The sequence below is a fragment of the Lonchura striata genome, chromosome 5 (genome assembly GCF_050655825.1).
Source record: "Lonchura striata isolate lonStrDom1 chromosome 5, ASM5065582v1, whole genome shotgun sequence".
Lineage (NCBI taxonomy): Eukaryota > Metazoa > Chordata > Aves > Passeriformes > Estrildidae > Lonchura > Lonchura striata.
In genome coordinates this window covers 21,420,408-21,434,628 of record NC_140707.1, presented here as the reverse complement: position 1 = coordinate 21,434,628, position 14,221 = coordinate 21,420,408, and the positions used below count along the sequence as shown (strand labels likewise).

The window sequence follows — 14,221 nt, the reverse complement described above, 5'->3', positions numbered from 1 at the left end:
TTTTAAATTTTTTTCTTTAATTTTCAAAACTCTGAGAAAAGAAGAAGAGAATTTTAGCAGGTAAAGTTATACCCTGGAAGAGTCCAAGGCTGCATTGGCCTGAACTTGGAGCACCCGGGTCTAGTAAAAGGTGTCCATGCCCATGGCAGGGGATGGAACTGGAAGGTTTTTAAGGTCCCTTCCAATCCAAACAATATCAGGTTCAATTTGCTCTAGGAAATGCGTAGTATGAAAGAAAATTGATAATTGCTAAGCTAAAGCAATAATATGTCCATTAGTTAATGTTTCTTCCCCCCTCCCATAAATAATGAATAAAAGATACATTACTTAAATATAATTATCTATAATTAAAAGGTAACATAGAATTAGAGAAGAATTTAAAAAATCTTTCAAACTCAAGTCTCCAACAAACCTATTTGATTTTGTTTCACTCCTGCTGACATCGTTGTGCACGTGAGTGGCATCGCTCCATCTCTGCAGGCATCCATTCCAATGTGCCCTGGGGATCCCAAGAGAGAAACCCCAGAATGGATCCCGAGGCCTCTGGGGAAGGCTCATCCTGTTTTCAGGTGCTTCAGAGACCCTTTGGCAACTGCTCATGTGGGGAAGGTGTAAAATTAAAATCTTCCAGCCACATTAGAGGATGGAACAGGAAACGCTTCCTGGTTCTGTTGAGACCCAGATGGGGCTTGAGGACTCCAGCTCAAGGACCTGTGAGTATCTTGACTCAAGCTGCCATTAATTAAAGGGTGGAACTTTAAGTGGTTTTGGGACAGTTTTTTGCTGGATGAATTGGATTAGAAGGGGGGTGGTTTTTTTCCCATGAAGCTGCATGTGGATGAATGCTGGTCTCATTTTAATTGACCCAAATTTATTGGAAATCACTTAAATGGTGCCTGTTGTCAATTTAATGGAACGCTAATTAACGTGGAAAATTAAGGCTTTATTTATATGTTATGGATGTTGTTGTATTTGTTATTGTGTTTATTTGTCCCTAAATAAGAACATGTCCCTCTGCCCCCACAAAATGTCATCCCTTCCAGGGACAGGGCACCCACAACTTCTCCAGCCCTGGCACCGGTGCCCAAGGCCAGCTTGGACGGGGCTTGGAGCAGCCTTGGAGAGTGGAAAGTGTCCCTGCCAATGGCAGGGGGTGGAACAAGATCAGCTTTAGGATCCCTTCTGACCCAACCCATTCCAGTATTCCATAATTCTGTGGCTGTGTTCAAGCGCACCCGGCTCGTTCGATGCCTCCAAACCTCTTGATGCTGTCCAAACTTCCCGCACCGTCTCCTCTCCAGCGTGTCTCTCTCCACCCAGGCAAGGCTGATTTTCCACCCCAGCTGCAGTTTTCTGATTATTCCTGCTTCCAGGTTTCAGGACTTGAGTCATCTCAGCCCAGGACTCATCCTCTCTCCTTGTAGGCTTTGAATGAGTCACCACAGGTTCCCCTGGTGGGGACAACAATGTGTTTGGGGGCTTTGACTCATCTGATCTATTTAAAACATTTTTTAATGGAAACATGGCGTGGATTTCTCCACTTGCTGCCTGGTGGTGAGGGGTGGCGGGGTGACACAGTCACGTGGGAATGCGGGATTTATTCAGAGCAGGCACACTCCGGGCACAGGCTGAAGAGTCAATTTGAGCCTCAAGGGCTTCAATTCAGACTATAATCATCACCAGGAAGTGTAAAAATAATCTGCAGCAGGAGAGTTCCTGAAGAGTTTTCCCTTTATCCCAGTTTGGAACACTTCTCCAAATCCCGGGCTGTCTCCCAAATCCTGAATTTTGATTTCCTACATCAATTGTTTTTAATTCCCTGTGATGCCAATAGATCAGTTACATATTCCAAGAGATAAATGTGTAGATATACAATTACGTATTTCTAAGAAAATATGCTTTATATATATTAAGGAATTATATATAAACATTTTCTTTATATGTTACAAGAAATGAATATATTGAAATTATTTCTATATATTTGTTAATATATAAAATAATATAAAAATTACAAATATGTTATATATGTATATAGAAGTAGGAAATAAATCCTCAAGTTTCCATTTAACTTTCTGAAACTGACTGAGTTTATTTAACTAACTGTGTTTATTTATCAGTGCAGGTCCCCTCTTAAGGAGCTGCTTCCAAAGTAACCAATTCCCAAACCATTCCAGGATTCTGTGTGACCATGCGTGGCTCTCACTGGGACATTCTCACATCCTCAGCACATCCTCTGCTGGGACATCCTCACATCCAGCACATCCTCTGCTGGGCTACCTTGAGCATGTTGATCTATCTAATTCTACCTGAGATACCACAGCATATGAAAACCTGCTCCAGCTGCCCCTGGGAGGAAAGAGGAGCCAAAATCTTCCTCCAGGTATGTTTGGATTTGGTATAGGGAAGAAATCCTTCCCTGGGAGGGTGCTGAGGCCCTGGCACAGGTTTGCCAGAGAAGCTGTGGCTGCCCCATGATCCCTGGAAGTGTCCAAGACCTGGTGAATCCTAGTACAGCCTGTTGGAAGGTCCTCTACTGCCCCGCACAAGGATCTTACGGAATTTGAGTAGGGAAGCAGGTGCCACGGTGGAGATCCTTGCCCCAGGAGGACAGGGATCAGTATTCCACACAGAGCACAGACCAGCCTCTCAGCAGGGATGAAAATCTAATCCCTGCTTTTTAACAGAATTCATTTCCATTCTGTGTCCGAGCCTCCGCACCAAGAAAATGTTTGTGGAGTAAGAAAAAGCGAGGCTGAACTTGGGTTAATCAAAGCACTGAAGTCAGTTCTCTGGCAGGGGCAGATTTCCAGATGCAGGCAGGTGGAGGCTGCCCCTGGGGAGGACTCAGCCCCCAAAGCGCTCGATTTTCATTATCTGTGACATCTCCAGCACCGTCCCGGTGCCCCGGTGCCACCTTGCCTCCGGCATCTCCTCGTGGGTGATGAAAAGCAGCTCCAAATCCTCATTACAGCACCAGGAGACCAGACACATCACTTCTGGGACATCTGAAACGGGATGTCATGTTCTGGGGGTGAAACCCAGGCCTTCAGCCAAGGTTTATCCAATAATGATGATTTTTAGGTTTGGATCCATTTGTCAGGAGCCTGCGGTGCCTACCCTCGGTTTGCTCTCTGGTGTAATTCTGTCAAGCCATGATTAATGTTATCCAGGAGAAAAATCAATGTTTATTTATTCTATCTGTCACAGAGTGGGATTTTAGGAGCTGTTGATCTCTCCCTGGTGAGCAGCAAGATGGAGCCTGAATTTATCTTTTTATCTCTAAATGAAGAATCACATCTAGAGCACAGTGAGGTGAGACAAACCCCAGCTCTTATTCCTAGTGCTTTCACATAGGAAAGCTGTTCCTGGGACACGGGGAGCAGGTATTTATTCCTCAAGTGCTCAGCCTGGACTGAGAGAACACGGATGATAAGGAAAATTTTCATTTTTCCGGCAGGTACTGAGAAAATCGTGGACTTCTATGTACGAATGGTTGGAGGAGCACTAAGAAGCCTTGAAATTTACTGGTGAGCTATGCTGGTGCGGTATTCCCCTCGTTAATGCCCCAAAAATCCCCCAAAATTCCCATTTCCAGGGGTTCCGCCTCCGCGCGGCGGGAGGCGCGCGTGTGCTGCCTCCTGCGGGCGGAGCGCGGTACTGCAGCCAGGGGTTCGCGCATGCGCAGTGAACCATCCGGAGTGTTTCACAGCAGTGCGCATGCGCAGCCCGGTCGGGGCGGGCTCGCTCCCTCCCGTGTCTCAGTGCTGCCGCCCTGTGGGAGCGGCGGGCGCTGCCCTGAGGGCGAGCGAGAGGCGGGACGGGCAAGTGCTGGGCTGGCGGAAAGAGGTTTCTGGGGCTTAGAACTGGAGGTGCCTTTGGGAACGCTTCAAATCCTTTAGTATACGAATGGAATTTAAATGAAATATCCAAATCCTGACAAGCTTGAACTACAAAGCCTCTGCAAGCATTTTACAGCCAGGGAGGGAGACGAGTCTGGAGTCTCTCCACAAAAACTGGCTGCTGGTTTGTTTGGCCAGGCACCGCCGGGGCTCCGGCTTTCCCTACATCACACTGGGGGTCCCCGGGGGAGGGGGGCCCCCTCCCCCGGGGACCCCCAGTGTGATGTAGGGAAAGCCGGAGCCCCGGCGGTGTCGGGCGGTGCATTGGACCGGTGTGGGGGGACCCGGCGAGCGGGCTCGGCCCCGGGTGGGGCTCCGGGGACAGCGGGGGGCGCCGGGCTCCGGCCCGCCGGGCTTTATTCTGCGGCGCCCCGAGCCCCGCGGCTGCGGGGAGTGGAGAGGGGAGGACGGGGAGAGAAGAGATGGAGAGATGAGGAGGGGTAGGAAGAGGAGATCGGGGTGCGGAGGAAAGCGGGAGAAGGGAAAGGCCAAAAAGGGAGGAAAAGGAACGTGGACAGAGGAGAGAGGGGGGAATAGAAGGAGTTAACGGGGTAGGGACAGGAGAGGAAGGAGTGTGGGGGGGATGGGGAGAAAAGCGGGGAGGATTTGGGGGAGAGAGAGAAGAGGGGAAAGGAGAAGAAAGCAGGAGAGCATGAGGAGAAGGAATGAGGAGTCGAGGGGGGGCCGAAGCCCCCGCGCCCCTCCTGGGGAGCGCGGACAGAGAGCAGCCGCCCGCACCGTGCTCGGGGCGAGCAAACGGCGGTGGAGGCGATTGCCGGGGATTAAATCACCTCGGCCCCGCCCCGCGCAGCCGCGCTGGGGCCCCGCACACCTGAGCCGGACCCGCCCCGCACACCTGAGCCGGTCCCGCTCCGCACACCTGAGCCGGGCCCGCCCCGCACACCTGAGCCGGGCCCGCCCCGCACACCTGAGCCGGGCCCGCCCCGCACACCTGAGCCGGGCCCGCCCCGCACACCTGAGCTGGCCCGGGACCGCCCCGGCCCCGCCCCGCTCGCGGTGGGGGCGGGACCATCGCTCGCGGCCCCGCCCCTCTCACCGGGGCCGCTCCCGGCGCTGGGACTGGGGATTCGGGTCCGGGTCCCGCCCGTGTCCGCTAGCGGTCCCGGGCCCGGAGGACCGGGCGGGATTGGGGCTGGGATGGGGACCGGGCTCGCCGCGGGCGGGAGGAGCCGCTCCGGGACGGGCGCTGGGGCGGAGCCCGGCGCGGCCGCTCCTGCTCCGGCTGCGGCCCCGCCGGGGCTTCGGGTGCGGTCCCGCCACGGCCCCCCGGAACCCTCCAAACCCTGCCGGGCCCCGCAGCGCCGGAGGAATATTTTCGGAATTTTTAATCCAGTGTAGGCAGATAATTCCCATTGAGAAACACCAAAAATAAAGGATATGGGGTCTAGGTAGGTGGGAGGGGCGGGCAATGTTCGGCTTTAAATTAAAACACATTGGGAAAATCCATCTGTGGAACAGCTCATTTCCTCTCCCGGACTGGCTTCTGTGTGACCGATGGGCTGCGGTTCCAGCTGCTCGCGTGGGATTTTCAGCCTGTGGGACTGCAATGAAATGCCAGGTGCTGAGCACAAGAACACGATGGGAAATCTCTCTGGATCGGGCAGTGTCCCAAAGGTCTGGCAGCGCTCAGCATTCCTGTCTGGAATTTGGGGGATCCCAGCACATCCCTTCTACAGTGTCCCCATGGAGCTGACACTTCCTGGCATTCCTGGCTGGAATCTGGGGATCCCAGCACAGCCCCTCCATAGTGTCCCTGTGAGCCTGGCACTGCCCACCAGCCCTGGCCAGGGGCTGGGGGTTCCAGCACAGCCCCCCCAGCACATCCCGCTGCTTCCCCAAGTCCCCTTTAACCAGGATCCTTTTTTGGGGTGAGGGCACCCAAACCCAGCAAAATTGGCTTTAACCAATTTTGGGGGATCTCCCCTCCTCACCCAATTCCTGCTGCCAAAATCCAGCCTTGAGGCTCAGCTCCCCATCCCCTCAATCTCTCCAAGGATTTGCACTTGGATTTCCCAATCCAGCGGGCAGCAATGCTGTTCTCCTCACTGTGTATCTTAATTGCAGCAATTGCTTAAGGAATAATTAAAATAAATTCAAAGAATGAAGAGACAATAAAGAACTGCCAGCTCCAACCAAGGGGTGCTCAAACTCCTCAGTGATCTGCTTTAATTAACCAATGCAAATGGACCAGTTAAGATCACATCAACACATTATTCTTTTTAATCAAGTTCTAGAGAAAAACTGCAGAATAGAAAAGAATATTTTTATCCCCAAAACTCTTCCAGGAGATCCACAGGACAGGGCTGCACTGCACCCCCAAACTGAGGAGAATTGGGAGAAAAGACAAACCCAGACTGAGATTCCTGGGAGATTGGTGCAGCTTCTGCCAGCCAGAACAATCCTGGGTCTGAACACACACCTGTGAATCCCAGGAACCTGGGACATCATCAATATCCTCAGGAGCCTTTTTATTAAAAGCAGATTTCCAGAGAATTAACAGAATACAGAAAATTAAAATAAATGTAAAGGAACAGCTCCCCCAGCCCAGCAGATGGCAGCATCCAAAGGAAAATGAACAGAAAGATGATGGATTGGGACCATCGCCAATCCCAAATTCTCGTGTGGAATACCACTCTGCTTTGGTTTATAAATCACCACTCCTCTTAGTGGACAAACCCTTCAGCTTTGCTCTCAATTCGCCAAGTTCCCAACTGTGGCCACCAAGATTCTGCTGCAGGGTGTCCACGGTGGGATCCAGGGAAACAAGCAGGGTATGGTCCTCTGGGAATGCTGCTGAGGAAGCAGACAGAGCTCAGCTGTGCCTGCAGCCGGAGGGAGAGCTCTTCCCAACAGCTGCAGCTGAGCTCGGAGTGTCCCGATGGCTCCCACGCCGACACACCACAGCTTCCTCTGCCCACTGCCTTGGGAAGTATCCCTAAGGTGCCTCCAGGAAAGGAGCCTCTTACAGACACAGAGTCTTGGGATTCAGGGGAAGAAAAGGAGTTTTCAGTCTTTAGCATCTCCCACTCCATCGGCATTGATAGCAAACATGGCTTCAGCCTCAGGAAGACACGGAGAGTCGTAGATTTTACAGATCCTGGTCTCACCTCGGCCTTTCCGCAGGTACAACCTGACAGGGAGAGGGAAGGAAGCAGGTCAGGATGGACACCCTACTCCCAGAAAATCATCCTAATCCAGAAAGGAGTAAACAGAGCTGTAGGAACTGCCCAAGACATTCATTTCCCTGCAGACTGAGGGGCCAGAGTGGCACTGAGCTGAAGCACAGGCTGGGCCTGCCATGGACAGACTGGGAACCCCAGGAGTAAAAGCTACTTGGCCAATTCCCAATTCCATAAAACATTCCCAACCCAGGCTCCTGGGATATGACCACCTCTTGTCTCACCTGGTGGTGGAAGCATGAGCGATGATATTGCCTCCGATGGGCTTTTTGGGATCTGCAGCGAACATGGCAGCTCCATCTACCTGTGCCACCACCTGGTTCGTGATGACGACAGCCACGCCAAACTGCAGAAGAAACAATCCAAAGCTAATTATTTCCCACAATCAGAACACAAAAACAGGGAAAAGGACAAAGGGGCATGCCTGGTGTCCTTAAGTGTGGGATCCAGCCTCTCCAAACCAATGGCAGCAGAGGTGGAGACAAAGCCCTTTTGTAAGAAAACCCATGAGTTTTACTTTGGCAGTCATATTGGGTTTCTATAGCCAGGATTTGGTAGCGGGACGGGCACAGAGGTGACTTCTGTGAGAAGCTGCTGGAAACTTCCACCATGTCTGGCAGAGCCAATTCCAGGATGGCTCCAAGAGGGACATGCTGCTGGTCAAGGCTGGGCCGAATAGAAATGAGGGTAATGCTTCCATTGTGATAATTGTTTTCACCAATGTGATAACAGGTTTAAGAAGAAATCAAAACAAAATTTGTGGTGCAGCTTTAATTCCAGCTAGAGAAGAGTAGGAGGGAGAATATGAGAACAAGATCCAGACACCAAGGGCAGTGAAGGAGGGGGAGGAGGCACTCCAGGTGCCAGAGTTGAGATTCCTCTGCAGGGAATGGTGAGACCATAGTGATCCTCCCTGCAGCTCGTGGGGATCCACAGGGGATGCAGAGATCCACCTGCAGCCCACGGAGGAGATGCCCAGCCTGGAGCAGGTGGATGCCTGGAGGAGGCGGTGATCCAGTGAAAGAATCAGGGGAGAGGGACCCTGCTTCCAGGCTGGAGCAGCCTGTCCTTGAAGGACTGACCCTGTGGAAGAGTGACCCACACCACAGCAGTTTGAGGGCACTGTTGCCTGTGGGATGTAATCACATGACAGCAGTTCACAGGGAGCTGCTGCTTGTGAGATGGAGCCACATCAGAGAAGTTTGTAGAGACCTGTCTCCCTATGGAAGGGACCCCATGGTGCAGCAGGGGAAGGACTTTTCTCTCTCAGCAGTGGGAGAAGCCTTGGGTGGATGAACTGACCAAAACCCCCATTCCCATCTCACAGTGCCACTGGCATAGGAGGTAGAGCTGGGAAAGAGGGAGAAGTGGGGGTAAGATGTTTTTTTAAGAGCTCATTTTACTTCTCATTATCCTTCTCTGATTTTGTTAGTAATGAAGTAACTTCAAATCTCTAAGCTGAACCTGTTTTTCCCTTGCTGGTAATTGATGAGTGTTTTCTCCCAGTCCTTACCTCAACTCATAAGCCCTTCAAGACATTTTCTCTCCTCTGTCCAGTTGTAGAGGGTTGAGTGAGTGAGCAGCTCTCGTGGGTGCCTGGTGTTTGGCCAGCATCAACCCACGACATAAAGCCCAGTGGATGCTCACCTCGTCGGCCAGGCGCAGCAGCATCCGCAGGAACCTGGCCAGGTGCATCTGCCTGGCGGAGAGCTCTCCCCTTCCCGAGTAATCCGTGCGGTACAGGGCCGTGGCGCTGTCCACGATCAGCAGCGCGTACCTGGCAAAGAGCAGGCAGGGCTCTGAGTCTGGGTTCCAATCCCAAGCTGCCTGCACAGCTCTCCTGGCAGCTTGGAAAGCATCAGCACCATTTCTAACCACAGTTCTAAACTGTGCTTCCAACTTGCCCCTCAGGCAGGCACTGAGGAACCATGAACTCCCTGTGTTTGTGCAGCCACATCAGCTGGAGCCAGTTGCTGGCACCCAGAATTCCAGCAGCAAGAAGTGCTGCTGACACCTGACTGCACATGGAGCAAACTGGCTCCCTGGAGAAGCCAAAAGCTAATCCCACGTGGGAACAAAATCCATTAAATCAATGTAATTACCGTGACTCAGCCATCATGGCCGAGGCCTGGTACAGCAGCTGGGTCTGGTGGTCGGTGTTAAAGCCCCGAGCATAGGCCACGTTGTCCAGGACATCGCTGCCAGAAAGGCCATACCTGCAATATCAGGGAAAATAAAGGGATGAACCTTGAGTGACAACTTCATCCACAGCATTTAGCCAGGAGCTTTGCCAAAAGATGTGGAAGAAAAACTCACATCCCCCGCAGAGATAAAAACAGATGGAAAAAATGCAACCTGTGGTGATGAAAAGAGAACAGAATGATTGGAAGCATTTGAAATGGATAAGAGGAAATGGTCTCATGTGATACCAGGGGAGGTTTAGGCTGGATATTGGGAAGACTCTTAGAGGAAAGGCTGTTTAGCCCTGGCATGGGCTGCCCAGGGCAGTGGTGGAAGTTCCATCCCTGGAGGAACCTAAAGCCATGTGGATGTGGCACTCGGGGACATGGCACAGTGGTGGCCTCAGAAGCACTGGGAGAACAGTTGGGCACAGGAATCTCCTCCCAGGGCTCCTCCAAGCTGAACGATTCCCTGATTCCAAGGACACTCTGTACATGGCCAGCACAGACACACCTGTGCCTGCTGCAGACATCATCCTCTCCTTCCTTTGGCTGCCAAATATTCCCTAGTGACAAGGAACATGGAAGGAGTCCTAGTGGTGGGAGAAGCCAGCAGGACTAGATCAAATTCCCTTCAGAAAGAGCAAACAGGATCCTGTCCTGTCCCAGCTGCCTGGGAAGCTCCCAGTCCCTTCCAGTTGCAAAAGACAGGGAAATCACCTCATGCCAATAGACAATGACAGGAGATCTGTGGGGAGAGAGAAGCAGGGACAGGAGAGGAATGGCAACACTAGAGCTTCCCAAAGGAAACACCTCACAAATCAACCTCCAGGACCTGTGGAAAACATTTTCCAACTGAGATGTGAGTCCATCTATTCCTGTCTTCCACTCACAGACCTTTCAGCCACGGCCAGGAGCCGCTCTGGACGGAAGGTCCCCTCTGTGTCGATGTACATGGCTTTTCCCTCGCCGCCGCCACGGTCTATGGGGAGCTAAAGGGGAAGGAAAGGAATGAACAGGGAATAAAGCATCCATAAATAGAGCAGATATTGCCACATGCCCTCACTGAGCTCATGCAACAAATAACATAGCAAGTTACTGTGATTAAAGTCCCATTTAGCTGGGAAAAGTGAGAGGAAAGATCCCCGGTCCCCATCGCTGCTGTCACCTTCCTTTTGTAGGGTCTGTCACCCTGGAGTGCCAGCACAAGGGGGAATGGCTTCCCACTAACACAGGGCAGGGATGAATGAGATATTGGGAAGAAATTCTTCCCTGGGAGGGTGCTGAGACCTTGGCACAGGTTGTCCAGAGAAGCTGTGGCTGTCCCTGGATACCTGGAAGTGTCCAAGGCCAGGTTGGATGGGGTTTGGAGCAACCTGGGCTAATGGAAGGTGCCCCTGCCCATGACACTGGGATAGGCTTTAAGGTCCCTTCCCACCCAAACCATTCCAGCATCCCATGATTCTACAGAAGATAATACGTACTCAGCTTTGAGCTGGGAAGTTTAGGGAGTCAACTGAATGATCAAATTAAGTCCAAGCCTCTAATATTTTAGGGATTAGAAACCTCTAGACAATAATAAACACTTAGAAAGTTAAAGGAAGTGCCCCAATTAGCAAATATCCCAAGACTGTGGGGTCTGAATATTGGATTGTAATGATGTGAACTCCCCACCTGACAGGTGACAGCAAGGGTGTGACACAGCTGCGTCTTCCCAGTACGAAATTCCCCGAATAATTCTGTTATGGACCCTGTTTCTATTCCTCCTGAAGGGAAAATAACAATAATAATTATTAATCAAACTTGAAAGGTCACATGTTACATGTATGATCTATGTATCTACCTCACATATAAAAAATTACATGTACAGAGACTCAGTTAAACACTGAATTTAGCTGGAAGTTTCAAAGCTAGGAGGGAAAATTGCTTGCCATCATGAAGTTTGTTCATGCTGTGGTTAAGAAGTTCATGGGTGTTTTTGAAGATGTTGAAGAGCCAAAATTACTTGTTTTCATTTTTAGATTACCAGAGGAATGGAGAGATGGTGATGCCTGGTTTTGTTTTCCTTAAATGCATGACAGACTTAGATAAGCCAGAAACATCAAAAAATGGACAGCTCTGGATCTTGCATCATAACTAAAAGGACTAAAAGCTATTTCTGCAGCTTCTAAAATAAAAGCAATTATTGAAAAACAGTCCTAGAGGTTTTTCATCCAACCAGGACTTGCCTTACATGGTTCTGTGCAAGGATCCCACTCATGGGAAAACCCCACCCCAATACCTGAGGTTGAGCAGGAAAGAGAAATAATAAAATGCTGACCTTGAAGCAGCTTATCCAGCTCTTTGGAGCCAGTGGTGATCTGGATGATCTCTGACCGCCGCTGGTGGAATTCTGTGGCTGTGGTAAAGCCCATGGGAACCAGTTTGGCTGCCTCAGCCTGAGGGAAAACCCAACTGAGCAGTGCCAAGCGAGTTAATGACATTTGTTAATCCCCCATTAATTAATATTTCCTGCCTTGTGGAGAGGTGCCTGTGGCATTCCATGCACATTTCATACATCTTGCCTTAGTTGGTACCTCTGAACAGAACTGAAATTCTGCTCAGAGGAAAAGCTCCAACATCCCTTTATGGAAATATCCTCCCCTGTCCCCCACCCATTCAGTTCAGTCCTGTCCTGTCCTGGTGTGTTTTGCCTTTTCCCATCACAAGTCATATCACACCTCTAATCACCCCTTACTGCCCTTTGGAGATATCCAAACTCACCACAACACTTTCAGCCCAGCAGAAATAAACCTATGGAATATCTTCTGTTAAAGACCCAGGACATCCTTACCAAGATTTTGTCGGCTTTGGCTTCGCTGATCCCTTTAATATTCAGCAGCTCCTTCTTTGGTGCATAAGCCACGGCCTCCACTGTGTGAAATCCAGCTTCTTCCAGCTTCTTCACATCATTGGCATTTATGCCACATTGCTGGGAGGGAGAGAGAGAGGAAAAATGACACCTATTGGTATTTTTGGGTATTTCTGGGTTTTTTGTTCAGTTGTTTTTTTTTTTAAATTACACAAGTAAGAATTTAGCAACAGAGTTTTCAAGTTTCACCTTGCTTTTAAAGAAAAAGGTTTAGGTTGGATATTAGTAAGGAGTTCTTCCCTGGTGAGGTGGTAAGGCCCTGGTGGAGAGCCTGGAAATGCTCAAGTCAGGATGCATGGGGCTGGGAGCAACCTGGGATAGTGAAAGATATCCCTGGCCATGGCAAGGGATGGAATGGGATGAGCTTTTAAGCTTCCTTCCAACCCAAACCATCATAGGATTCCATTCTAGGAAAAAGAACAGCAAGTGCACCTATGGAAAACTTCCTCCAGAGGTAACTCCTCACCTACCTCCAACCTGGATATCAGCTGTGGCCCAAAGCTCTCCTCCTCTGCTGAGGTGTCTGCACTGGTCTCGAGCTGCATCTGCATGGCCATGGCAGCAAGGGCCCAGGACACCCCCTGGAAGGAACCAGACATTTCAGTGTTCCCTTTTAGCCATAAGTTGTGTGGTCACATGAATCAGAATCATGGAGTTCTTAAAGCTGGAAAATTCCTCGGAACTGGCCCCTGATGTTGGGGCTGGGCTGTGTGCCAGAGCTTGTCCTTGGGACTGCCACAAACACCTTGGAAAGGGCTGGAAGATCCTGCCGAGGATCTGCACCACCCCTGGGACTGCTGAGCAGGATGGCAGGCAGGAGCTGTCATGGGAAACTGAAGGATACAAGGGAATGCAATTTGAATATTATAACAGGACAAGAGGGAATGGATTCAAACTGACAGAGGGAAAATTTACATTGAACACTGTGAAGAAAGTCTTCCCTGTGAGGGTGCTGAGGCTTTGGCACAGAAAAGCTGTGGCTGTCCCTGGCTCCTTGGAAGTGACCAAGGCCAGGCTGGACGGGGCTTGGAGCAACCTGAGATAGTGGAAGGTGTCCCTGGCAGAGGGGGGGACTTCATGGCCATTCTGGCATTCCACAATCCCAGCCTTACCGGGAGCCCGGCCAGCAGCACCTCCCAGGCTCCGCCCGCCGGCGATCTAAAGCTCCTCGGGCTCTCCATGCCGCGTTCCCTCATTCTGCTCAACCCCAGCCCTTTGTTTAACGCCCCTCACGGCTCCCCACAGCTGACGGCCTTCCCACCCCTCCGCCGCCAACGCCCCTCAGGCTCCCGCGGCCGCTCCCGCACCGGGGGAGCCGCAATAGGCATCAGAGGTCCGGCGGCCCCGGGCCCGTCCCACCCCGTGCCCGTGTCCGTTCCCGTGTCCGTTCCCGTTCCCGTCCCTCACCGCGGCCCCGCTCCGGCCGTTCGGGCGCTCCCGCCGCCGCCTCACGTGACCGCCCCGCGCATGCGCCGCCCCGCCCCGCCCCGCCCCGCCGTGAGGGGAGCGCGGGAAGCGGCTCCGGCCGCGCAACGGGGACGGGGACATGGGCAGCGGCACCGCCGCCTTCCTCGCTCATTCCCTTACTCTTTCTGTCTTCCTTTGTGTTTCCTTTTCCCATTTCCCCTCCCTACTCTTTTTTCCTTCTCTCTCTTCCTTTTGCCCTTCTTTTCTCTCTTCCCCCTTTCCTTTTCTCTTCCCCCCACTTTTCCTTCTCTTTTCCCTCTTTCTCTCCTCCTTTTGGTTCTCTCTCTCTTTTCTATTATTTTCCCTTACTTTCCTTATTTTCTCTCTTTTCCCTCTCGAACCACGACCCTGTTCCCCCGTAAATCCAGCAGCCCCCGCAATTCCTGAGCAGTAACAATTCCTCAGCCAGAGCCCAAGAACAAGCAGCTGGAGATGGAGCCACATCTGGAGCAGAGGTTACAATTCTGCACTGGAAGCCCCATCCCTTGATTTTGATGGAATCCCTTTCCTTGAGGCTGTGCACAGAGTGGAGCCGCTGATTCTTGGCACATGGAAGTGAAGTTT

The 14,221-nt window shown here is 51.5% G+C and overlaps 1 protein-coding gene across 3 annotated transcripts in view; it reads right to left on the bottom strand.

Annotated features, from left to right (window-relative positions):
* Positions 1–13,648, bottom strand: part of LOC110467579 (DNA repair protein RAD51 homolog 1) — a 346,458-nt gene extending 332,810 nt beyond the window's left edge. Inside the window, exons 1-10 of one of the 3 annotated variants that reach the window (XR_014955946.1) lie at positions 13,598–13,648; positions 12,661–12,771; positions 12,113–12,250; positions 11,600–11,717; positions 10,954–11,045; positions 10,177–10,271; positions 9,202–9,315; positions 8,747–8,876; positions 7,324–7,445; positions 6,554–7,050 (exon numbers count right to left, since the gene is read on the bottom strand). Coding sequence is in view for 2 of the 3 variants with exons in the window: in XM_085581390.1 (XP_085437516.1) it covers positions 6,927–7,050; positions 7,324–7,445; positions 8,747–8,876; positions 9,202–9,315; positions 10,177–10,271; positions 10,954–11,045; positions 11,600–11,717; positions 12,113–12,250; positions 12,661–12,771; positions 13,303–13,386 (1,128 nt within the window). In the remaining variant the exon portion in view is untranslated. Of the gene's footprint in view, positions 1–6,060; positions 7,051–7,323; positions 7,446–8,746; positions 8,877–9,201; positions 9,316–10,176; positions 10,272–10,953; positions 11,046–11,599; positions 11,718–12,112; positions 12,251–12,660; positions 12,772–13,302 lie in introns of those variants that run through there. The other 2 variants (XM_085581390.1, XM_021524763.3) reach the window with 2 other exon arrangements.
* Positions 13,649–14,221: the final 573 nt, after the last annotated feature.